Raw genomic sequence first — 21,726 nt, forward strand, 5'->3', positions numbered from 1 at the left:
GCCCGTCGTCGACGCGCCGGAAGACGCCGCGATCGCCGTCGTCGACGCGCCCTCGTCGTCGTCGTCGTCGTCGTCGTCGTCGAACTCGCGCGGCGTCGCGTCCCTGCGCGCGAGCGTGAACTCGCCGTCCAGGAGGGCGCGCGCCTCGAGTCCGAACCCGCTCCTGAGCGCGGACATCGCGCGGCGGGACGTCACGACCAAGGCGCTCCCGCGTCTGACGCGACTGGAGAAGAACGGGCGATTCCCGGTGCTCTTCTACGCGCCAGAGATGAAGGCGCTCGCGGAGAAGATCGTGGAGGAAGACATCGAGGGCGGCACCGCGGTCGAGCTCGGGAGCATCGACTGGCGGACGTTCCCGGATGGGTTCCCGAACCTCTTCGTCAACGACGCGCACGGGGTGAGGGACAGGCACGTCGCGTTTCTCGCGTCGTTTCACTCCCCGGAGGTCATCTTCGAGCAGATATCCGTGATATACTCCCTGCCGAAGATGTTCGTCGCGTCGTTCACGCTCATCTTGCCGTTCTTTCCGACCGGGACGAGCGAGCGCGTGGAGAGAGAGGGCGAGATCGCCACCGCGGTGACGCTGGCGAGGATCCTGAGTAAGATTCCGCTGTCGAGAGGCGGGCCGTGCTCGACGTTGATCTTCGACATTCACGCGCTCCAGGAGCGGTTCTACTTTGGCGATAACATCCTGCCGTACTTCGAGAGCGGCATCCCGCTGCTGTTGAACCGCATCGCGGAGTTAGACGACGCGGACAACATCGTCATCGCGTACCCGGACGAGGGCGCGAGGAAGCGGTTCGGCGTCTTCTTCAAGAGCTACGAGGAGGTGGTCTGCACCAAAGTCCGAGACGGGGAGAAGAGGCTCGTGAAGCTGAAAGAGGGCGAGCCCGCGGGGAGGCACGTGATCATCGTGGACGACCTCGTCCAGAGCGGAGGAACTCTCATCGAGTGCCAGAAGTTATTATCCAGACTGGGCGCGATGAAAGTTAGCGCGTACGTGACGCACGGCGTGTTTCCGAACGCATCGTGGAAGCGATTCACCGCGTCCTCGGGCGCGGGCGGGCAAGGGTTTTATAAGTTTTGGCTCACGGACTCGTGTCCGGGGACCGCGGAGAACGTGAGCGGCGTCGCGCCGTTCGAGATTCTGTCGTTGGCGCGGCCGATCGCGGAGGCGCTGCAGGTGTAATAGGCCGTAGCGGACGTCTCGATGTACACTACCGACTCAAGATTTTTTATCAACTGAACTGAACGCGTCGTCCTCTTCCAGATCTGCCAGACGACTCCTCCGCCGCGCGGCGATGTCGCACGCGGAGGCCTACTCGCGTCCGATACTCGCGACCGAGGCGGACCATCGGCGGCGCGATCGCGACGATGGCGGGGACGGGTGGGACATGGCGTTCCAGCGCTTCTGCGAAGACCGTGCGTCGCGGCTCGGCTCGCGCGTTCATCCTGTAGTCGGTTTCTCGTCGGACGCGTCGCGTCGCCCGCCTTCGAAGCCTCTTCGATCGTCGCCGTCGCCCCTCTCCGCGCGCGACGCTCACCTCCCTCCTCCTCGCTCTCGCAGACGGCGGCCCCGTCGGCGGCTCCGCGTGGCTCGTGTTCTGCGTCCTCGTCGCGTTCGCGGGCCCCCTTCAGCGCGCGAGCGCGTCGACGCGATTCGCGATAGTCACCCTCCTCGTCGTCGACCTGGTCCTCGTCTACGTCACGAGCCAATCCGACCCGGGGGTGATCCCCCCGGGGACGACGGACGACCCGATCATCGCGCGTCTGGACGCGCGGAAGGCGGCGCGAACGGCGGCGAGGGAAGCGGGCGAGGGCGCGGGGAGGGAAGTGCGCGAGCAAGAGGAGGACGACGCCGTCGCGAGGGTCGACCACGCCGGGCAGTACTACCGCCCGAGTACTACGCGCGGCGGCGACGGCGACGACGACGAGCTCGAGCTCGAGCGCGCGGGGATGCTGCTGCGCGACGAGGAGACGGACCGGTGGGACTGGAGTAAGTGCGAGCGGTACTGCCGCACGTGTCGGATATGGCGTCCGCCTCGCGCGGGGCACTGCTCCGACTGCGGCTGGTGCGTCCGACGGTTCGACCATCACTGCGGCGCGGTGTCGAACTGCGTCGGGAACGACAACCACCGGTGGTTCGTGTCGTTCCTGTGCGTCACCTCCGCGCTCGTGCTGTCGCTGACGTGCGCCTGCGTGGACGCGCTGCGTCGGACCGGGTGGCCGGCGAGGGCGGCGTCGTGGAACGCGGCTACGTTTTTCTTGATCGCGTGCGCGTTCGCGTGCTCCGCGATGTCCTTAGGCGCGATCTTCGCGCTGTCGCACGTGTGGCTGTGTCTCGCAGACGTCACCACGAAGGAGATGCTCACGCTGGAGAAGAAGATGCGAGCGGACGCGCGGCAGAGGTCCGCGCGAGGGGACGGGTCGAGCGGCGCCGCGGAAGCGGCGGGACGGATATGGCGTGCGTTTCGAAGCGTCGGGTGGCGGCGGCTGTGCCGGGAGACGGTGTGGGGTGCGAAGTTCGCGTGGAAGCGCGAGCACGAGTCGAGGGCGAGGCCGACGACGGGGCGGAGGGTGGTCAGAAGCGACGGCCGGCGCGCCGCGGGATAGAGTAGAGTGTCGTAGTAACGCAGACACGACGCGCGCGCGCGCCGTCGACGGGGGACGAAAAACTCTCAGCTGAGCTGGCACGAACGAAACAGAACGCGAACGGCCTCGATTAGGCAACGTCGCGTTCACAAACCGAGACGCGCGCGCGGTCCGCGGCGTCGGGTCCGGAGGTTCCGGTCGGGGAGCCATGAAGCTCAAAGTGAACCTCGTCCCCGCGAAGACGGTGCGCGCCCTCGCGTCGCTCGCGTCCGCGCGTCCCGCGCTTCGTCCCGCGCCCCTCCCCCACCCCCCCGATCGGCCGTGTGCCCACCCTCCTCGTCGACGGACGCGTCGCTCCCCCCCTCACCACGCCCGCACCGTTCGTTCGTCCCTCGCAGCTCAAGGCGGACATATCCGACGTCGCGAACGTCGTCATCGAGTGTGGGATGGGCGAGCAAGTCCTGCGATGGCTCGCGTACGCCGCGGTGAACCGGCTCGCGTACCTCTCCGGTGCGTCCCTCGCGCGGCGGACGAAGCGATGCGCTCATTTCATTCATTCATTCCCCCGCGAGTAGATTCCTCCATCTGTCCGTCCGTCCGTCCTCGCCTCCTTCGCGCTCCCCGCTGACCTCCCCACCCAACCCCTCCCTCCTCAATCCAGGCGGCATCGCGACGTCGTTCGTCCCCAAGGGCGTCCTCACCCAGCAGGGCGCGCTGTGCGACGCGAACGCGGTCGTCAGGGAGGTTTTCAACGACGGCGACACGCTGACGGTGAACTTCGGCGTCGGCCCGGAGGCGTTCACGTCGCGGTGGGAGGGACGGCCGTCCACGCCGCCGTTCGAGTGGGGTCCGGACGAGACCTTGGACGAGATGAGAGCTCGCGACAGGGACTGGCTCGCGAGAGACCTCGATCTGAGGACGTTCGGGATCGACGAGCTCGTGGCGGAATCCGTGGAGGACGCGGACGCGGACCTCGCGGCGGCGTTGGAGAAACTCAACGAGTACGGCGGCGCGCTGCAGGCGCTGTTTAAGATTTACGAGTCGTGGGGCGGGGACGATAAGACGACCACGGATAAGATGACGCTCGCGCAGTTCCGCGACCTGTGCAGGGACTCCAAGGTGGTGTCGGACGGGAAAGAGAAGGACAAGAAGGGCGCGTTCAAGGCGGAAGCCGTGGACGAGTGCTTCGAGGCGACGCTCGCGCAGAACTTGAGGAACCACGCGAAGGGCGCGGCGAGCGAGTCGAGCATCGGGATCAAGGCGTTCTTCGTCGCGCTGTTGCGCGTCGCCGCGAAGAAGTACGGCGTCGGTAAGGAGAACGGCTTCGCGGAGCTGTCGCTTCGTCTGAACCACTTCGTGAGCGCCAACTTGCTTAAAAACTGCGGGTCGCCGTTTAACGTCACGCACGCCGATCTCAAAGGGTGCGTCACCGACGAAGCGACGGCGCTCCTCGCGAAGGGGAGACGACTCACGGAGAAGACGCTGTGGTGCTGCCAGCTCGCGAGGACGCCGGGGATGGACCCGCGTCTGAGCGTGAACGACCTCGAACGCGCGTTGCGGCGGTGGAAAGTCATAGACTCGGACGCCGCGTCGTCGCCGAGGGGGGAGGACGGGGAAACGCCGCCGATACCGGAGCACATCACGATGTTGGAGTACACGCGAATATGCATCGACGTGAAGCAAGACGTCGGGTTGCTCTCGTCGTTCGAGACGCAGAGCGCGCCGTTTCGGTTCGACGACGACGAGTTTGAGACGTTTTTACTCCGCGCCGCGTTTATGATTTTCAAAAAGCGTCGGGAAGCGATGAAACCGCCGCCGGCGCCGGAGCCCGCGGAAGACGAGGAGGAGAAGAAAGACGATGACAGCGACGACGACGCGAGCGGGGACGACGGCGACGAGGAGGAGAAAGAGCCGGAGCCGGTGGTGGAGGAGGAGACGTTCGAGGAGTACCTCGGAACGTTCCTCGATAAAGTCTACCGCGCGAGCGGCGCGCTGCTGGACGACTCGCTCGTCCCGGACGTCGTCGTGTGACGACACGCGCGCGTCGTTTCTTAATACGATACCTACGCTTAGTCTTCTCCTACAGTCTCCTACCCCGTCCCGTCCTGAAGGACGACCCACGGGAGCTCCCGCCCCTGCCCTAACGCTTCGCTGAACGCGCCTCCGCCCCACGCCGCTTCGAGCGCTTCGAGCGTCCTCTTAAACGCGCGCTCGCGATTCACGCCGCGAAAGATGCTCTCCCCGTGCGCCACCATGAGCGCCTGGCTCACCTCCCTCACCTGCGCGTCCCCGGCGGTGCCTTCCTCGCACACCGCGCGCTGCACGAACGACGGCGAGTCCAGGAACTGAAAGTGCCCGCCTCGGACCTCCACGCCCCAGCTGTTCCTCGGCGCTTCCCTCAAAAAGTCCACGTAGTTGCTCCCCCGCGGCGCGCACTCGCCGCCGTACAGTCCCCCGATCACGCACAGCGGCGGCGTTCGCGTCCTCGACAACATACCCCCGCCCTCGCCGGTTTCCTTCCCTCGCATCGCGCGCACCGCGGAAGGAAACCCCTCGCCCAGCGGCGCGTACACCGTGTTATCCACCGGATCCAACAGCGTCACCGCCTTCACCCGGTCGTCGTCGATCGCCTCGAGCACGGATATCTTCCCACCTCTGGAGTGCCCGACGAGGTACACGCCAATGTTATCACCCTCCGCGCTCCCCAACAGCGGCGCGAGGAGGACGTCGGACTTGGCCCACTGGATCAGGTCCCTGACCATCGCGGCGCTCACGACGTCGTCCAACGCGTTGCCGGCGACGTTCTCCCTCTTGTTGTAACTCAGCACGACGTACCCCCAGGAGCACAGCCGCCGCGCGTACGACGCGTACTGCTCCGCGTCGACTAAGAACCCGGACGTGAGGATCGCGAGCGGGTACGGCGCGCCTCGCATCCGCCCGGCGGCGGCGGCGGAGACGCCGTCGTCGTCGTCGTCGTCGTCGTCGTCGTCGTCGCCGCCGCCGAGAGAGACTCCGTCGAGCGGGAACATCGCGTCCGGCAGAGGCGGCGGCGCGCTCGGGACGTGGACGTCGATGCCGAGCAAGCACGCGTCGCCGACGCACTTCGGGAAGCACGTCACGCACGTGTGCTCGAGCCTCGGGAGTCGTCGCACGAAGAAGGGACCGCGCAGGGCGTAGTTCGGAACCGCGCTCGGGGACCGAGGTGTCATCGGGACGAACGACGGCGCCGCGCCGGAGCTCGACGAGGTCGACGTCTCGGCGGAGACGGCGCGTCGCGCGAAGCTCCCCGCCGCGGCGCCGAGGAACGTCGCGGACGCGCCGGACAGCGCGTCTCGTCGTCCGACGTCGCGCGTAGGCGACTCCGGGACGCCGTCGTCCCTGGAAGATGAAATCTCGCGCGCGTCGTCGCCGTCGCGCGAGGCGCGAGGCGCGTCCGCGGCGCGTCGTTCGCGGCGACGAGGACGCGCGGCGTCGATCCCACGTCTGCGCGTCGTCTCTCGTCGCGAGGACGACGTCGGGGTCCACGTCGGACCCCGGAGGGTCGCGGCGGTCGCCATGCTCCGCGCGCTCTCGGGGTCTGTCCTCCCGCAGCCTATCTCGAGCTGAGGGCCATTCCATACAAAAATAGTTCACCGGTCAGTTGAAAGGGGAAGCGATCAAATGTTGAAACCGAGCGGTGGGTGAAATATTTTTACGAACCTGAGTCCTCTTTCGTTCGAGCCCACAATTTGGACCGTTTCCCGGGAATGCCGTCTTCGTCGCTCGGCGCGCAGTCTTCGACGCGCACGCTCGCGACGCGCTCGCGACCGCGGTCGACATGGCGACCATGAGCTTCTCGGTGTGTCCCGCGCCGCTCCGGCGCCGCCTCCCGCGCTCGCTCGCGGCCGTTCCCCAGCCCCCGCGCGCGCTTCGGATTCGTCGTCGAGCATAATTTGACGTCGTCCAACGCGCCCCCCTCCTACCTCCCTCTCCCGCAGCTCGAGAACCGCCTCGACGCGTTCATGACGACGCAAGACAAGCGGTCGATGCACGTCGAGAAGGCGATCGGAGACATGTCCAAGCAGGTCGGCAAGCTCGCGAAGGCGGTCGAGGGCCTGTGCGGCGCGCTCGGCCCCGCGATGCGAGACGCGATCGCGACGTCGCTGCATCCGCACATTCGCGACCTCGTGGACGACGTCCGAAGAGCGTCCGCGGACATCTCGTCCGCGTCCAACGCGATGCGCGCGGGCGGCGGCGCCGGCGGCGGATACGCGCACTCCCCGATGCCGACCGCGATGGAGGCGCGGATGCTCCTCCCCGCGCTCGTGCCGGAGATCGAGGCCATCGTGCTGAGAGCGCTCGAGGGAAAGCAGCTCGTCGCCGACGCGAACGCCGCGGCCGTCGGGCTGGGGATCGGGACGCAGTCCGCGGGGACGCCCGCGTTCGCGACGCCCGCGCCGCCGCCGCCGCAACAGGTTCCGCCGCCGCAGCAGCACGCGTCGCAGCGGCAACACGTCCAGCAGCACCAACAGGCGCAGCAGTCGCAGCCGCAGACGCGACGGGGACGAGACGACGACGACGACGCGTCGAACCCGCGCCGGGAGAAGGAGCGTCACACGGAGGAGGCCGCGAGAATGGCGGACGAGGCGGCGGCGGCGGCGGCGGCGGAGGCGGAGGCGGCGAAACCGAAACCGAAACCGAAACCGAAACCGGCGGCGCCGAGCGTGAACGTGAACCCGCGCGCGCTGACCGAGGCGGAGACGCGCGCGATTCACAGCGCGATCCGCTGGAACAAACCCCTCGGCGAGCTCGCCGCGTTGATCACCACCGCGGACCAGGCGAACTGCGAGGACGCGAAAAACGGCAACCGACCGCTGCACATCGCGGCGCAGAACGGGTTTACGCACGTCTGCAAGCTGCTAATCGCGAAGCACGCGGAGATCGACGCGACGAACGCGAAGAACAACACCGCGTTGCACATGGCGCTCGGGTACGACTACGACGAGTGCGCGGAATTTTTGGTCAACGCGGGCGCGGACCCGATGATCGTGAACGAGGAAGGGCACGCGGCGAAGAACGGGTTGGAGGGCGACAAAGGTCCGGACGGGTTCGTGACGCCGCTGAACGAGCTGCGGGAGGCGCGGAGCGTGGAGCAGAGCCTGAGCGCGTTGGACAGGATCGAACGCGAGGGGTTGTTGGACGATGATAAAGCCGGGCTCGCGCAGGTTGGGTTGCTGAAGAAGAAAAACTTCCCAGAGAGCTGGACGTCGGAGGTGCAGGATAAATTCCGCGCGCTCATGATGTCGTTGTAGCGCAGCGTGTACAAGTACTGTAGTCGTCTTAAACGGCGCGCGCGACGTCGTAAAGCGCGTTCGTCAACGTGGCGGTCGTAATAACGGAAAACGCGTCGGATCGGATCGTCCGCTCGTCAAAAGTACGCGCCGTCGCCTTTCTCCTCCTCGAGCTCGAGCTCGAGCTCGTCGTCGTCGAACACGTCCCACGCGTCGCCGTCGAACAAAACGTCGCCGTCCGCGCGCATCTGCGCGATGACGCCGTCGACGACGTCCACGTATCTCTCGAACGACATCGCGCCGTCGCTCGTCATCGGCGTCGCCGCGAACCGAAGCGCAGCGCGCGCGTCCGGCGTGTCCACCTCCCCCGCGGCGGCGAGCGGGGGGCGCATCGCGAGCGGAAGCAGCGTCTTGACCATCGCGGCGACGTCCTCGTCCGACGCGCGCTCGAATTCGTCCATCGGCGGCCACCACCACGCGGTCGCGTCCATCGGCGGCGGCGGCGGCGGCGGGCGCGGGTTCGCGCGCGGCGGCGGCGGCGGGGCGCGTTCTCGCGGGTCCTCGATGTCCTCGCGCGGCGCGTCTCCTCCGCGCGCTTCCGCTCGGGTCTCGTCCGCGTCCATTGGGTCGCACGGCGTCGCCGCGGCGTCCAAGATTATTGCGTCTCTCTCGTCCCCGAGCTCGATGGCCTCGCGCTTCACGACGACGAACGCGTCGTCGACGTCGGGGACCGCGGCGTCGACGTCGTCTTCGACGTCTTCGACGACTTCTTCGACGGACGCGCGCTCGGCCCCGGACTCGGCCGCGTCCGCCGCCGCGGTCGGGGCCGCGCCGACGGGCTCCTCTCGCGTCTGTGTCGTCGCCGCTTCGCCGAGCATCTGGACGAGCGGGACTCGGTCGGCGTCGACCACCGCGGCGCCGATGCCGAGGTGCGCGTCGAGACGCGAGAAGCAACGCGCCGCGTCTTCCTCGTCGAAGAACGCGAACGCGAAGACCCTCGCGCCGTCCTCGGCGCTCTCGCCGCCGTCGCCGTCCGCGTCGTCGCCGTCGCCGTCGCACGGCGCCTGCGACTCCGTCGGTTTTCGCCGGCGCGCGCGCGTCGTCGTGGGACCGAACGCGACGAGCGTGCGCGCGTCGGGGTCGCGCGCGACGTGCGCTTCGTCTCGGCCGCGCCTGCGTGAGAGGAGTTTTTTAAACGCGACGAGGTCGTGAGCGTCGGCGGGCGGCACTCGCGCGAGGAGGAGAGAGACGCGACGCGACGACGCGCGCGGCGCGACGGGCGACGACGGCGCGCACTCGAGCCGGATCCCCTCGAGCTTCTGCCCCGGGTTCGCCTTCCCGCGCGCGATGACGACGAGCTCCACCTCGGACGCGCCCCCGAAGTTCGTCGAGGTCAGCCACAGCGTGCTCGGTCCGTCCACGGCGACCCAGGTCGACTCGACGTCGCCGGCGTCCGACGCGCGGACGCGCCGGGAGAGCTCGCCCTCCGCGCACCACCGCGCGGTCGCGAGCGTCATGCCGCGCTCGCGCGAGCGCTCGCGCGCGCGCTCGCGCGCGCGCGTCGCGATCGACGAGCCGCGGCGGTCGCGCGCGCGTCGTAGTACTGGAAACAGCAAGCTGGCGAGTGATAAAAAAGAGAGCTCAAAAAGCGCGTCGGGTGGCGGCTGCGCTCTATTTCGTTCCGACGAGCGCAGGGGCCGCGTCCGCGCCCGCGCTTCCGTCGTCATGCTGTACGTCGTCGGCCTCGGCCTCGGCGACGAGAAGGACATCACCGTGAACGGCCTCGAGGCGGTGAAGAGGTGCGACAAGGTGTACCTCGAGGCGTACACGTCCATCTTGGGGGTGCCGAAAGACCGACTGGAGGCGCTGTACGGAAGAGAGGTCACCGTCGCGGACAGGCAGTTCGTCGAGCAAGGGATCGACGGCATGCTCAACGAGGCGCTCGAGATGGACGTCGCGTTCCTCGTCGTCGGCGACGCGTTCGCGGCGACGACGCACTCGGACTTGGTGTTGCGAGCGAGAGGGTTAGGATGCAAGGTGAAACACATCTACAACGCGTCCATCATGAACGCGGTCGCCGGGTGCGGGCTGCAGCTGTACCGGTTCGGTCAGGCGGTCAGCATCGTGTTCTTCACGCAGACGTGGCGCCCGGACTCGTTCTACGACAGGATAAAAGAGAACGCCGCGCTCGGGCTGCACACGTTGCTGTTGTTGGACATCCGAGTGAAAGAGCCGAGCGTCGAGGCGCTGTGCCGCGGGAAGAACGAGTACGAGCCGCCGCGGTTCATGTCCTGCGCGACGTGCGCGCGGCAGCTCATGGAGGTGGAGGAACTTAGGGGCGAGGGCGTGTACGGGCCGGACAGCATGTGCGTCGCGGTCGCGCGCATGGGGCAAGACGACGAGGTCATCAAATCGTGCACGCTGAAGGAGATGTGCAACGTCGACGTCGGCGGGCCGCTGCACTCGATGGTGCTCGTCGGGGACACGCACCCGCTGGAGGACGACATGCTGCTGATGCATCGCGCGAAGGAGAGCGATTTCTTGCCGGACGACGAGGTCCCGAGCCAGTACCTCGAGGACCTGTAGTCTCGATCTCTTTCGTAACGATCCGTTGTTAGCCGGCGACGAGGCGCGCCGCGCGTGAGTTGTAAGGTTTATCGTCAAAAGACCTCGTTCCTAAGCGAGCGTTTCCTACTATAATCACCCCGCCCCGCGCGTCACGTCCGCCCGCGCAGACACTCCTGCGTGCACCGCTTGTTGCACTGATCGTTCCACGACGGCACCGAGTGCGGGGCGCTGCAGACGCTGCGTTGGCACGCCTCCGTGCACGCGTCGATCCCAGAGCTGCCACACACGGTGACGCACGTGTTCGGGGTGGGATCCTGCGCGCGGCGAGGACGTGCGCGGTACGGGGTGGGGGAGTGGACGGTGAGACGATGGACGAGATTCGCGGGACGCGACATGGGTCATCGAGCGCGGCGCTTCGCTTCGGTGCCAACCCTAAAGATCAGATCCGCGAAAATATCAAAAATCATCCGCGACGCGACGCGCGGGGCGTGGCGCCGTCGCGTCGAGCGCGCGCGGATCGTGAACGCGCCTTCGCGAGGTACCCCAAGCGCTTAATGAGCCGGTCCGACGTGCACACGCGCTCGCACGCGAACGCGGTCACGTCCCCGTCCCCGTCCCGCCGCCCCTTCTCGTCGTCGCCCTTCCCCTTTTTCCTCCTGAACGTCCGCTGCAGGACGATCGCGCCGACGCCGACGGGGGCGGCGATGAGGTACGGCAAGTTCGCGGCGACCATCTCGTTCGCGTCGCGATGCGCCTTTTACGATGCGCGCGCTTACCTCCGACGCTTCGCGGCCGTGCGAGGCGGCGGTGCCTGCGCTGTGCCGAACGGATTGGAGCTTCCAACGTTCACGTGAAAATTTTCGGAAAGTCATCACGTCAAAAGTTCTCGCCGAGAGGACGAGCTGGGCACTCGCGCGGACGGTGCGTATTCGCAATTCACGTTTTCGTTTCAACAGAGTTTTACTACGATCAATCGTCACAATATCCCGTTCAACACCCTCTGGTAAAAGTCGTACTGCCGCGTGCACCACGCGTCTATGCTGTCCGAGATCATCGACAACATGATCTCCACGCACTGCTCCTCCGTCTTCCCGAGGTTAAACCGCTTCCGGAGGTTGTTCAGAACCTTCGGCCCAGCCTTAAAGCACGGCGTCCCGGACGCGGACATCATCTCCACGAGAAGCAATATGCGCTCCGCGTGCCTTCTGAGCGCGAGGTAGCCTTGGATGCACAGGACCTTGTAGTAGTTAAACGCCTCCGACGCGATGCCGGCGTCGTCGCTGTCCATCACCTCCAAGTACTCCCTGGTGAGCTTGAACGGGCTCGACTCGAAGTTGATCCCGCCCGGGGACGTGCTCAGCATGAAGTTAAAGTCGATGTGTATCAAGTGCCCGTCGTCCGAGAGTAATATGTTCCCGTTGTGCCGGTCCTTGACCTGCAACACGTACGTCAGGATGGAGTACCCCGCGAGCGACTCCACGAAGTTTCTCTGCGCGACGCGGAACCCCGCGGTGCCGCCGCCGCCAAACTTCGCCTCGAAGTGCTGCCTCAAGCTCGTCCCCCGCGGCGCGCGGGATTTGATCGCGTGGATCGACGGCGCGTCCGTGACAGCCTCGATGAACGCGGACGTCGTGCTCGTCGCGATGACCTCGAACGGCCTCAACCACAGCGGCAGCCCGGCGTCGGAGTATATCCGCTGAAACACGCGCGCGAGCTGAATCGCGAGGAGCTCCTGGCGGCAGTTATCCCCGGCTTTGATGATCACCGGCTTTAAGGACCACCCGGGGAAGTTCCCGTACGGCGAGTTCGTCCGCACGCGCTCGACTTTGTCCACCCAGTTTTCGCCCAAACCACCCGCGCTTCGCTTCCACGGCGACGGCACGCCGCCGTTCACGCTGTCCCTCGGCGTGCCCCCCTTCGTCGGCGTCGTCTCCCCATCCGCCCCCGTCGGCGACGGCAGCGCGGTGACGTCCCTCGCGTCCGCAGGCGGCGCCCACGACTGCTTGTGCACAAAGTCCGCCATCTCCATCAGGCCGACGTCGGAGGGCGTCCGTTGATGCGGCGGTGACTTCACCCCCGGCGGTTTCCTCCCCAGCGGGTTCTCCACGAACACAGTGACGCGGACGTGTTCGCCGCTTTTGCCGCCGTCGTCGCTCTCGCCGCCTTGGCTGCTCGACCGCGACGACCGGCCTCCGCCGCCTCTCGCGTCCATCACCGCGAGCGACACGCGCACCGTAGGCTCGTCCGGCCCGTCCCACACCCCCGCGAGCGCTTGGTCCACCTTCTGCGAGATGTTCACGAACGACTCCGTCCTGTGGTGCGCGGAGACGACGCTCGCGGCGCCGCCGAGGAAGATGTGATGCTCGCCGTCGGACGACTTCTCCTTGTTCGCCGCGAGCCCTCCTGCCGCGGTCGGCGAAGACAGCGACGGATCCAGCGGCGGCTTCATGCTCCTCGCCGCCGGCGCGCCCTCCGCGCCGCCGCTGCCACGTCGCGAGTGCGTGATCGAGCGCGGCGGCGTGGAGTCGAAGCCGGAGTCCATCATGTTCGCGACGGACGACGTTCGCGACGACCGCGCGGTCCCGAGCGGCGGCGTCGAGGCCCGGTCGAACGGGTGCAACGGCGGCGTGGACGCGCCCATCGCGGCGGCGAGGATTTTCTCCGCCTCCGCGCGGCTCTCCTCGGCTCGCGAGGCGGCCGAGGTCGGGGACGCGCCCCAGGACGGCCCGCTCTCGTCGTCGTGGATCACCATGCTCTCCATGCTGCCAGTCGGCGAGGACCCGCCCTCGTCGCTCGCGCCCTCGGCGCCGTCGGGGGAGACGACCTCGAGGCACAGGAGGTACGGCGCCTTCTCCCGCGAGTTCAGGAGCACCGCCTCTTCCGCGGGTATGCGAACGACCCTGGAGTCGACGCCGCCCATGGGGAAGATCACGCCCGCGCCCGGGGTGTGGCCCTCTACTAATCCGTCGCTGACTTGTCTGATCCCGTCGCGAAGACCTTGCTGCCTTCCCTCCACGGGCGCCTTCGCGAGCCGTTCGGAGAGACCGCACAGATCGTCCGCCATACGCAGCGTCGCGGTGAGGGTCTCCCTTCGCTGCGCCGCGATCTCCTCCGCGAGCTCTTCCGCGGCTTTCTCGGTCAGCGCCTCCGTGCCCTTGCCACCCGGCTTCTCCGTCTCCTCCGGTTGGATTCGAATTTTTCGAAACGCGTTCCCGATCCCGCTGACTAACCCGTTCACGAACCCCACCGGGGCGGCGTCGCCCTTGCCGTCCGCGCCGTACACGCTCGCCATCTTCGAAGGCGACCCCGTGGGCGTCTCTAACTCGTCGTCGTTCTCCCCCTTGCCCGGGTAATCCACGGCCGCGAGCGCAGATCGCAACGCGACGGGATCGTAAATCTTCGCCGTCTTTTCGTTCTGACAGTCCAGCGCTGGGGACAGCGCGCGAAACGGCGGGAGCCACGTCCCGTTCATGCTCGCGTTCGTGCACTTGTGCTTCAGTTCCATGATCAGCTTCGGGTTTTTGCTATCCCCCGCGGCCGCGGAGAGGAGCCAGACGACTTGCGTCCCGAGCCTGGACGATCGCCCGCAAAAGTCGATGATCGTCCGCTCCACGGAAGGGTTCGGCCGCAAGATCTGCAGCATGATGAGCTGCGAGAGGTACCTCTCGACCTTGTCGTCCGGGAGCGAGTACATCTTGTTGCACAGGTAATCGATCACGCCCTCGCTTCTCGTCCTCCACAGATACGAGATGGCTATCCACTCGTCGAAAAACTCAGAGTCGAAAAACTGCACGAGCAAGTCCGGCTTCCCGTCCGGGGGCGGGAAGTTCTGCTCCGCGCGCTTGCTCGACGAAGCGGGCGTGAACGTCATTTTACTCGCTCGGAAACGCTCCCCCATCTCGTGTGTTCGATCGCGCCTCCACTCAGCACCGAGCGCTCATCTCGCGGTTTCGCGCGGTCTTGATTCGTTTTTTCTCCGCTCGCTCTCTCTTTCTGCGCCGACCGATGACCGCGCCCCGCGCGCGCGCTTCTACGACTCTCTAAGGATCACCTCGACGACGCCGCGTCGAATGAACTATCCGCGCGAGATCCGCGCTTCGCGACGACGACGGGCACGTCTAACGTCCCGCGCCGCGCTCGTCGTTGTGTCCGCCCCGCGCCCTTCTCGGACGAAGCAACGGTTGGCAGTGGCTGAGTTGTCGCGCCACCACTCAGTTAACCTGATGTTGCTGGGCCCAAATTTTTATTCTTTTTCGGAACGTTTCTTCGATACCAGCCAGTGGAGTCAGTGGAGTCGGATTTCTTCACAGCCCAGCCCCGTCTTCGTTCTCCTCGTCGACACTTTTCGACGCGCAAAGCTCGCCGTTCCCGTCTCGATACACCATGCAAATCTTCGTCAAGACGCGTACGTTCCCTCTCTTCACCCCGTTAATCACCCCGCGATCGCGCATCGCGTAAACCCTGCGGCGATCGAAGTCTCCTCGCCAGATCTCGCGCTCCCCACAATTCGACGCGTAATTTTCGCTGACATCGAATCCGATCCCCCCGTCGCTCGCTCCGCAGTCACGGGCAAGACCATCACCCTCGAGGTGGAGTCCTCGGACACGATCGACAACGTCAAGGCTAAGATCCAAGACAAAGAGGGGATCCCCCCCGACCAGCAGCGCCTCATCTTCGCGGGCAAGCAGCTCGAGGACGGCCGCACGCTCGCGGACTACAACATCCAGAAGGAGTCCACGCTCCACCTCGTCCTCCGCCTCCGCGGCGGGCACTGCCAGGTCCCGTGCGGGATCTTCGACGACCCCGCGATGATCGCAGAGCTCAAAGAAGCGTGTGCGACGATCCGCAAGGCGATGGCGCAGATCACGGAGCTCTCCGCCGCGCCCCCGTCCGCGGCGAACTTCAACCAGATGACGCGTTGGGTCATGACGAAAGAAGAGCACTGCGGGAGGATCATCGCGAAGGTGTCCGAGTACTGCCTGTGCCAGAGAGTCAAGGTGGAGCTGTACAAGGACGCGGAGGAGTACAAGGAGGCGCTCAGGCTGCACCACGAGCTCATGCAGGCGGCGATGAAGGCGAAGCAGACCGTCGACACCGCGGGGGCGGACGCGCTGGAGCACGCGCTCTCGCACGTCGCCGCGCAGTACACGAAGGCTTGACTGGGAGGAGGCGTCGGGGCGGCGAAGTTGTGAGGCGGGAGCGAGGGCCGCGAAGACGTGCGGCGTGCGAGAGTTTTAGAGATGTGATGCGATGAAGTGCGCGCGCGAGACGTCGCGCGAACGAAACGAGAGACGAGACGTCGAGACGAGACGAGACGTCGCGTCACTCTCTAAATTCTGCTCCGCGAGATCCAACCAACATCAACACGACGTCCTCCAATTCATTCATCTCGCGCGTCATCACATCTCGCCGCACCGGCCGGGGTGCTCCGCGTGTGCGGTCGGTTTAGGTCCCCGCGAGGCGTCGGGGACGATGCCCGCGCGACGCCGCGATGCGCGCGCGTCGCCCGCGTCGCTCGCCCGCGCGTCGTCCCTGACGCTTCTCGCGCTGTGCGTCCTCGCGCCCGGACGCGTCGAGGCGACGACGACGACGACGACGACGACGAGCGACTCGGGCGCGTCCCTGGACTGCGCGTCCGTGTTCCCCAACGTCAGCGTCGCGTGCTGCGAATCGTTATCCCCAGGCAACGCGTCGTCGACGGGCGCGGGGCTCGTGGACCGCCCGCTCGCGAGGATGGCCTACGCGTCCGGACGGTCGCTTCCGTACGACGCCGGGCACTTCCACGCGTGCGTGCACACCCCCGAGGCGTCGTATTACCTCCTGAGCTGGCACCTGAACGCGAAGGAGATCCCGGTCGCGGAGCTCGGCCTGTGCCTCCCGAGCGCGTGCGCGAAGTCGGACGTGGAGGCGCTCGTGGGCGCGGGGCGCGGCGGCGGCGACGCGAGGGCGACCGCGGAGAAAGCGGACGCGGCGATCGCGAACGCGGAGAACGCGTCGCGGCCGTTCGGAAGCGGGTACTGCGCCGCCGCGGGGAAGGACGCGAACGCCGCGGCGAGGTGCAGGGAGTACCGCGCGATCATGGCCGCGATGGACGCCGCGGACGAGATCGCGAAGGAGATGGCGGAGGGCGGGAAAGGCGTCGGCGGCGGCGGCGGCGGCGGCGGTGGCGGCGGCGGCGGCGGCGTGAGAGGCTGGTACGGCGCCGGCGCCGGCGTGTCGAGCGTGTGGCTCGTCGTGACGTCGCACGTCGAGGACAGGGTCGGGTTCGTCAGAAACGCGACGTCCGGGTGGGCGTGCTTCGCGCTCGCGTGCGTCATCGCGTTGTTCGTCGTCGTCGTCGTCGCGACCGCGCTCGACGCCTCGGGCTTCGCGTCGAGGGAGAGACGCCGCGGCGGCGGCGGCGGCGGCGTCGAGGAGCCGCTTCTGAGCGGACGCGGCGACGACGAGGAGGGCCTCGGCGAGGGCTTGAGCGACATCAGCGACGACGATCCGACCGCGGCCGCGACCGCGACGCGCGTCGAACGGCTGACCGCGACGCTCGAGAGAGTCGCGGCGTCGACGAACTTTTTGTCGTTGCTGCGGACGTTTCCGAAACTAATCGCCGCGCCGTCGCGGCCCGGGCCGACGGATTGCCTCAACGGCATGCGCGTTCTGTCCATGGTCTGGATCATCGTCGGTCACACGATGATGATGCCGACGCCGTTGAACGGGTGGGATAACCCGGAGGACCTCATCGCGCGGTGGGGCGCGCGGGGGGCGGCGTGGTTCCAGGTCGTCGTCGGCGGCGAGATCGCGGTCGACACTTTTTTCTTCCTCAGCGGGTTCCTCATCGCGTACTTGGGCGTCAGAGACTTGGAGAAGCGCGCGGGGTCGATACCCGTCGGCGGAATGATCGCACACAGGTGGTTGCGGATAACCCCCGCGTTCGCGTTCGCGCTCGTCGTGTACTCGCAGATCGCGTCTCGAATCGGGGACGGGCCGTTTTTCGTTCGATATCAACGAAGCGTGTTTCGACGCTGCGACAAGTTATGGTGGTCCGAGCTGCTGTACCTTCACAACTTCATCCCGTTCGACTCGGACGACGTGTGCATGGGGTGGTCGTGGTACCTCGGGAACGACTTCATCTTCTACCTGTTCTCGCCGTTCGTACTGCTGTTGCACCACCACAGAAGACGCGTCATGTGGGCGGCGATCGCGTTGACGTCGATCGCGTCGTGCGCGCTGACGGTGCGTCCACCCGACCCGACCCGACCCACGCTCGCCTCGGCCGCCGACGCCGCGCGCGATGATTATAAAAAATAACTTGATCTTATCACACAGAGGTGACTTCCGCGCTTCACGCGCTCGATAGAGGCACCTCGATGCTGAGACTAGGTCATGAGCGCGCGGCGACGGGCGGGTGGTTTTTGTCTCGGTTTCGTTTTCGTTTTCGTCTTTGCGCGCGCGTCGCTTCGCCTCCCCCATCTGACGCCCGTGCTATTTCCCTTCATCGTCGCAGTTTTGGCTCGTCGTGCACTACGGCGCGGGCATGTACATCTTTGGCGAGAGCTACGTCAAGTACAGCTACTACGCGTACAGTAAACCGTACTGCAGAGTCCCCGCGTACCTCGTCGGGATGGCGTTCGGTTTCGTGAACGAATCCTGGGCGTCCGACCCGTCCAAGGTCCCGGACTTCAGCCGTTCGCAAGGCGCGTCGTTCCTCGCCGCCGCGTTCGTCGCGCTTCTCGCGTGCGTGTTCGCGCCGCTGTCCGACTACCGCGATCCCGAGAGTTGGCCGCCGTGGGCGAACGGCGCGTTCCTATCCCTCGTCCGACCGACGTGGGCGGCGGCGCTCGGCGTCCTCACGACGTCGTGCGCGCTCGGGCTCACGCCGACGTTGAACGCGTTCCTCGCCGCGCCCGCGTGGACGCCGTTCGCGCGGCTGACGTTCGGCGCGTACCTGTTCCACCCGGTCGCGATCAAGTGGTTCGCGGGCACCGCGACGTCGACGTATCACTTCTCGATCCACCACGTCTTGAGCGACGCGGCGTTCAACGCGGTGTGCGCGTTCGCGTGCGCCGCCGTGACGTGGTTGGTCGTGGAGAGGCCGACGATGAGCGCGACGAGCGGGTTGACGTCGAGGCGACGGGCGGGGGCGTGACGAAAAGTGATAGAGCCCGTCGAGATTGAAGAGGCGCGCGCGTGGTGTAGTGTGAATAGTTTTCGTGAGACTGAATCGTTTCGTTCAATGCTCTCGCTGCTAAACACCCGTCTATTTTTGTTTTTTTCGCTGCTTTTCTTTCTATTTTTTTGTTCCCCGGCGCCGCCGGGGGCTTTCGGCGCTCTGCCTTTTGTCTACCGCTTGCTACTACTGTAAAAAATGTCCTGTCATACTGGAACTGTACGTACACTGCGTGCTGTTCAAAACCCCGGAATCGGCTCCTGATCCGGCGACGGCGTCGCGACGCCCTCGCGTTGATCCGGCGACGACGCCGTGCGCATGCGCTTCGCCGCCGCCGCCGCCGCGCGCTCTTCCTCGCGCAGACGCTTCTTCTCAGCCTCTTGAGCCTTTTTCTGTTCTCGCTCCTGCATCATTCGCTGGATGCGGCGCTGTTTCTCTTCCTGCTCTTTGAGCTTGCGAGCCTCTCTCTCCTCTTGCTCTTGCTTCCGCTTTAGCTCTCGCTCTTCGCGTTCCTTTTTCTTTTCGCGCTCTTCCTCTTCGCGTCGTAGATCCTCGCCCATGACCGTGCCCAGCTTCGCGGCTTCTTGGACGTCGATCATCATGCTCCTGTTCGCCGATGCCTGTTTCCGTTTGAGGAAGTCCTTCGCGGACAGACCCCCGGCGGGACCGTCCGCGGGGCGCTTCGTGGAGGTGTTTCGAAGGAAAGAAGCCGCCGCGGGATTCGGTTTCCGGCTCGGCGGGGCGAACATAGATCCACCAACCTGTGTCGCGTGACTCGGGGTGACCGACGATGCGCTGCTGGGTTTCAAAGTAACCGATGAACTGACGCTTATTAATCGCTTCTTCGGCTGCTTACGCTGTCTCATGGTGAAGTGCGCGTGCGTCTCCGCGCCGTCGGTTTTCACCGGCGGCGCGCCCGAAACCTCGAGGAGTTTCGGAGATAAGTACGCTTCCTGTGCACGTTCGTAGAGGGAACGTGGATACCGTCGTTGAATGACGGTTCTCGACAATGACGACTAGGACACGACGGAAACGACGACGCACACGCGACGAGCGAGCAGCCCCGAGTGTGACCTCGGGAGGGAAACGTGCGTCGAGTCCGAGTCGAGACCGAGGCTAGCTAGTAAACTAACGGTGTGAGATGCGAGACGGAAAGACGTTCACCTCCAGAGGTCGGTAAGTGTCCGGGGTTCCTTCCACTTGAATCTTTTCCCTGATTGACGCGAGCGCGTCCGCGACCTTTACGAAAAGGAAGGAAAGGTGATCGATGTTTTCAGCGTTCGTTCGTCCCCGAAGACGGGGATGAGAAAATTCACTGCGCGCGGAATTCCCGCGCTAGGGTTCGTTCGAGATCCGGCGAGTAACTCACCGCAGGAACGTCCTGCTGAAGCCGCTGCAAGTCGAAGCGCTGCTTTAACCCTCCTAATGCGCGAGCGATCAAGCTCGCCCACTGGTCTTTGTCGTCCGTCGCGACCGCGACGAGATCCTCGACCTCGTCGTTCAGACCCGACCTTTGGCCTTTTCTCATGAACAACGTTCCCTGGAGCGCGCCCCTTCGCGCTTGCGGCTCGAGTCGCGAGAACTGCTCGCAAAGAGACCCCAAGACCTCTTTGGTGTAGTGCACGCCAACCTTCGCCGCGCCCCACGGCTCCGAGAGCAGCTTCTCGACGTTCTTGTCGAGCATAGCGCTCCCGACGCCGCGGGGTCCGGACACGCCATGCGCGGTCATTTTCCCGCTTCCCGCTTCCTTTTCACCCCCCCCGCGTTTCACCCCCCCGGATAAAGGCTCCACGCGCGCGCGGAACCCCTAAAAATAAAGCGGCACCCCCTGCCCCTTTATTGACTGACCCTTTCTCCGTCACCACCGCACGAGCACGCGACTTATTCGCGGCCCACGCGTCGCGGGACGGAGGGGGAGTGAGCGGCGAGGACGCGGCTTCGGCTTCAAAACGCGACGACCGCCAGAATTCCGAATCCAGCACGGCCCGCAAATCCAGGCGGGCAAGCTGCTGTGAGCAGTCTGTAGTGTGCCTGCGAGTCTACTACAGGTAGCGCGTTCCGCCAGGCGGGCACTCTCGCGCGCGCTTCACACGCGCTTCGTCGAACACCATACCATGAGCGGCGGTGACATCGACCCCACGGCTATCAACTCCCCGAAGTTCCGCCTCATCGCGGTGCAATGCGTGCGTCCCCGCCTCGCTCTCGCGCGCGCGCTCGGTCGGATCGCGCGCCCGCCCCGCGCGTGGTGTTACCCCGATCCATCGTCGTCCGTCCTCGCCGAACAATTCGCTGACCGAACCATCCCCCGATTCGCGCTCGCTCGCTCGCGCAGCTCTTCGCGCTGACCGCGTTCGCGACGATGGCCGGGCAGAATAAGAACCTCGCGGGCCCGGACGCGATGACGCTCGAGGAGTGCGGCCCGTACGGATGCGGGTACCACAAATTCGCGGTGTTCCAATTCCTCGTCGTCATCTGCGTCACGTACTGGCTCTTCACGATGCTGTGGATGGGGATGTATCTGATCCAAAAAGTCCCCCCCGCGGGCACGGAGTTCATGATCTACGCCGTGTTCAACGTCCTTATCCTCATCGCGTTCAGCACGTCGTGGACGGAGTGCAACGAGACGATCGTGGACCCGACGTATCCGGTGTGTAAGCGCGCGACGGGCGCGAAGGCGTCGATCGCGTTCGCGATGTTCACGTGGCTCGCGCTGTGCGTCTCCATGATGTTCACGTGGAAAGAATGGAGGGATCAGAACTACGAAGGGCTGCCGATCTTCGGCGATTTCTCGAGCTTCATGCCGGGCGGCGGCGGCGGCGGGATGGGCGGCGGGGGCGGATACGAGCGCCCGTCCGACGTGAACACGCAGACGTACGCGTGACGGGAGGCGGACGGCGAGGCGAGGAGGCGGCGGGCGGGCGAGGGTGAGGACGCGCGACGAGTCGCGGGGACTTCCGCGCGCGTTGTTGTTATGCGCGAGATAGCCCTACTCGCCGCGAAGCGACCCGCGCGGGTCGAGAAGTCGAAAACCAGAAAAAACAAAATCACGACTCGCTCCCGTGCGCGGGAGTGCCGCGGCGAAAATGACCGACGCGGCATTTTTAACCCTCAAACGACGAGTTAATTCGTGGGACT

General features: G+C 66.0%; 16 protein-coding genes across 16 annotated transcripts; 9 read left to right on the forward strand and 7 right to left on the reverse strand.

The window, feature by feature from the left end:
- Nucleotides 1-268: 268 nt before the first annotated feature.
- On the forward strand, nt 269-1,189 carry MICPUCDRAFT_44911 (uncharacterized protein; the record flags this gene model as incomplete). Its single annotated transcript, XM_003063221.1, has 1 exon — nt 269-1,189. One exon carries the CDS (start codon nt 269-271, stop codon nt 1,187-1,189), a length of 921 nt encoding a protein of 306 aa, XP_003063267.1.
- Nucleotides 1,190-1,956: 767 nt separating this feature from the next.
- MICPUCDRAFT_22429 (uncharacterized protein) lies at nt 1,957-2,613 on the forward strand (the record flags this gene model as incomplete). Its single annotated transcript, XM_003063222.1, has 1 exon — nt 1,957-2,613. The coding sequence occupies one exon, from the start codon at nt 1,957-1,959 to the stop codon at nt 2,611-2,613; it is 657 nt and encodes a 218-aa protein (XP_003063268.1).
- A 187-nt stretch (nt 2,614-2,800) lies between these two features.
- Nucleotides 2,801-4,623, forward strand: MICPUCDRAFT_53146 (uncharacterized protein; the record flags this gene model as incomplete). Its single annotated transcript, XM_003063223.1, has 3 exons — nt 2,801-2,836; nt 2,991-3,102; nt 3,254-4,623. 3 exons carry the CDS (start codon nt 2,801-2,803, stop codon nt 4,621-4,623), a joined length of 1,518 nt encoding a protein of 505 aa, XP_003063269.1.
- Nucleotides 4,624-4,682: 59 nt separating this feature from the next.
- MICPUCDRAFT_42767 (uncharacterized protein) lies at nt 4,683-6,149 on the reverse strand (the record flags this gene model as incomplete). Its single annotated transcript, XM_003063422.1, has 1 exon — nt 4,683-6,149. The coding sequence occupies one exon, from the start codon at nt 6,147-6,149 to the stop codon at nt 4,683-4,685; it is 1,467 nt and encodes a 488-aa protein (XP_003063468.1).
- A 1,269-nt stretch (nt 6,150-7,418) lies between these two features.
- Nucleotides 7,419-7,634, forward strand: MICPUCDRAFT_8832 (uncharacterized protein; the record flags this gene model as incomplete). Its single annotated transcript, XM_003063224.1, has 1 exon — nt 7,419-7,634. A coding segment is annotated over one exon (216 nt), but the record flags the coding sequence as incomplete, so codon positions are not given.
- A 365-nt stretch (nt 7,635-7,999) lies between these two features.
- Nucleotides 8,000-9,379, reverse strand: MICPUCDRAFT_53149 (uncharacterized protein; the record flags this gene model as incomplete). The annotated part of the gene is made up of 1 exon (XM_003063423.1): nt 8,000-9,379. One exon carries the CDS (start codon nt 9,377-9,379, stop codon nt 8,000-8,002), a length of 1,380 nt encoding a protein of 459 aa, XP_003063469.1.
- A 208-nt stretch (nt 9,380-9,587) lies between these two features.
- Nucleotides 9,588-10,448, forward strand: MICPUCDRAFT_22456 (uncharacterized protein; the record flags this gene model as incomplete). The annotated part of the gene is made up of 1 exon (XM_003063225.1): nt 9,588-10,448. The coding sequence occupies one exon, from the start codon at nt 9,588-9,590 to the stop codon at nt 10,446-10,448; it is 861 nt and encodes a 286-aa protein (XP_003063271.1).
- A 131-nt stretch (nt 10,449-10,579) lies between these two features.
- MICPUCDRAFT_53151 (uncharacterized protein) lies at nt 10,580-10,825 on the reverse strand (the record flags this gene model as incomplete). Its single annotated transcript, XM_003063424.1, has 1 exon — nt 10,580-10,825. The coding sequence occupies one exon, from the start codon at nt 10,823-10,825 to the stop codon at nt 10,580-10,582; it is 246 nt and encodes an 81-aa protein (XP_003063470.1).
- Nucleotides 10,826-10,893: 68 nt separating this feature from the next.
- MICPUCDRAFT_53152 (uncharacterized protein) lies at nt 10,894-11,163 on the reverse strand (the record flags this gene model as incomplete). Its single annotated transcript, XM_003063425.1, has 1 exon — nt 10,894-11,163. The coding sequence occupies one exon, from the start codon at nt 11,161-11,163 to the stop codon at nt 10,894-10,896; it is 270 nt and encodes an 89-aa protein (XP_003063471.1).
- Nucleotides 11,164-11,360: 197 nt separating this feature from the next.
- Nucleotides 11,361-13,651, reverse strand: MICPUCDRAFT_36377 (uncharacterized protein). Its single transcript, XM_003063426.1, has 2 exons — nt 13,064-13,651; nt 11,361-12,904 (listed from the first exon to the last, which is right to left on the reverse strand). Exons 1-2 carry the CDS (start codon nt 13,492-13,494, stop codon nt 11,407-11,409), a joined length of 1,929 nt encoding a protein of 642 aa, XP_003063472.1. The 5' UTR covers nt 13,495-13,651; the 3' UTR covers nt 11,361-11,406.
- Nucleotides 13,652-14,781: 1,130 nt separating this feature from the next.
- Nucleotides 14,782-15,715, forward strand: MICPUCDRAFT_36384 (uncharacterized protein). The gene is made up of 2 exons (XM_003063226.1): nt 14,782-14,835; nt 14,994-15,715. The coding sequence occupies exons 1-2, from the start codon at nt 14,814-14,816 to the stop codon at nt 15,587-15,589; spliced, it is 618 nt and encodes a 205-aa protein (XP_003063272.1). The 5' UTR covers nt 14,782-14,813; the 3' UTR covers nt 15,590-15,715.
- A 448-nt stretch (nt 15,716-16,163) lies between these two features.
- MICPUCDRAFT_63864 (uncharacterized protein) lies at nt 16,164-17,743 on the forward strand (the record flags this gene model as incomplete). The annotated part of the gene is made up of 1 exon (XM_003063227.1): nt 16,164-17,743. One exon carries the CDS (start codon nt 16,164-16,166, stop codon nt 17,730-17,732), a length of 1,569 nt encoding a protein of 522 aa, XP_003063273.1. The 3' UTR covers nt 17,733-17,743.
- A 209-nt stretch (nt 17,744-17,952) lies between these two features.
- MICPUCDRAFT_63865 (uncharacterized protein) lies at nt 17,953-18,655 on the forward strand. The gene has a single exon (XM_003063228.1). The coding sequence runs from the start codon at nt 17,959-17,961 to the stop codon at nt 18,568-18,570; it is 612 nt and encodes a 203-aa protein (XP_003063274.1). The 5' UTR covers nt 17,953-17,958; the 3' UTR covers nt 18,571-18,655.
- Nucleotides 18,634-19,457, reverse strand: MICPUCDRAFT_63866 (uncharacterized protein; the record flags this gene model as incomplete). The annotated part of the gene is made up of 1 exon (XM_003063427.1): nt 18,634-19,457. The coding sequence occupies one exon, from the start codon at nt 19,455-19,457 to the stop codon at nt 18,831-18,833; it is 627 nt and encodes a 208-aa protein (XP_003063473.1). The 3' UTR covers nt 18,634-18,830.
- An 89-nt stretch (nt 19,458-19,546) lies between these two features.
- On the reverse strand, nt 19,547-20,497 carry MICPUCDRAFT_63867 (uncharacterized protein). The gene has a single exon (XM_003063428.1). The coding sequence runs from the start codon at nt 20,318-20,320 to the stop codon at nt 19,904-19,906; it is 417 nt and encodes a 138-aa protein (XP_003063474.1). The 5' UTR covers nt 20,321-20,497; the 3' UTR covers nt 19,547-19,903.
- Nucleotides 20,498-20,950: 453 nt separating this feature from the next.
- Nucleotides 20,951-21,472, forward strand: MICPUCDRAFT_53157 (uncharacterized protein; the record flags this gene model as incomplete). Its single annotated transcript, XM_003063229.1, has 1 exon — nt 20,951-21,472. One exon carries the CDS (start codon nt 20,951-20,953, stop codon nt 21,470-21,472), a length of 522 nt encoding a protein of 173 aa, XP_003063275.1.
- Nucleotides 21,473-21,726: the final 254 nt, after the last annotated feature.

The sequence above is a fragment of the Micromonas pusilla genome, assembly GCF_000151265.4.
Source record: "Micromonas pusilla CCMP1545 genomic scaffold MICPUCscaffold_14, whole genome shotgun sequence".
Taxonomy (NCBI): Eukaryota; Viridiplantae; Chlorophyta; class Mamiellophyceae; order Mamiellales; family Mamiellaceae; genus Micromonas; species Micromonas pusilla.

What these genes read in the sequence shown, in the direction of transcription:
- MICPUCDRAFT_36377 (XM_003063426.1), bottom strand. Translation starts at nt 13,494, where the DNA reads ATGGCGGACGATCTGTGCGGTCTCTCCGAACGGCTCGCGAAGGCGCCC. An exon ending in CTCGCCGCCGCGATGGGCGC is followed by an intron (nt 12,905 to 13,063) that starts GTCCACGCCGCC and finishes CAGCGGCGGCGC; the next exon opens with GGAGGGCGCGCCGGCGGCGA.
- MICPUCDRAFT_36384 (XM_003063226.1), top strand. Translation starts at nt 14,814, where the DNA reads ATGCAAATCTTCGTCAAGACGC. An exon ending in GCAAATCTTCGTCAAGACGC is followed by an intron (nt 14,836 to 14,993) that starts GTACGTTCCCTC and finishes CTCGCTCCGCAG; the next exon opens with TCACGGGCAAGACCATCACC.
- MICPUCDRAFT_63865 (XM_003063228.1), top strand. Translation starts at nt 17,959, where the DNA reads ATGTACATCTTTGGCGAGAGCTACGTCAAGTACAGCTACTACGCGTAC.
- MICPUCDRAFT_63867 (XM_003063428.1), bottom strand. Translation starts at nt 20,320, where the DNA reads ATGACCGCGCATGGCGTGTCCGGACCCCGCGGCGTCGGGAGCGCTATG.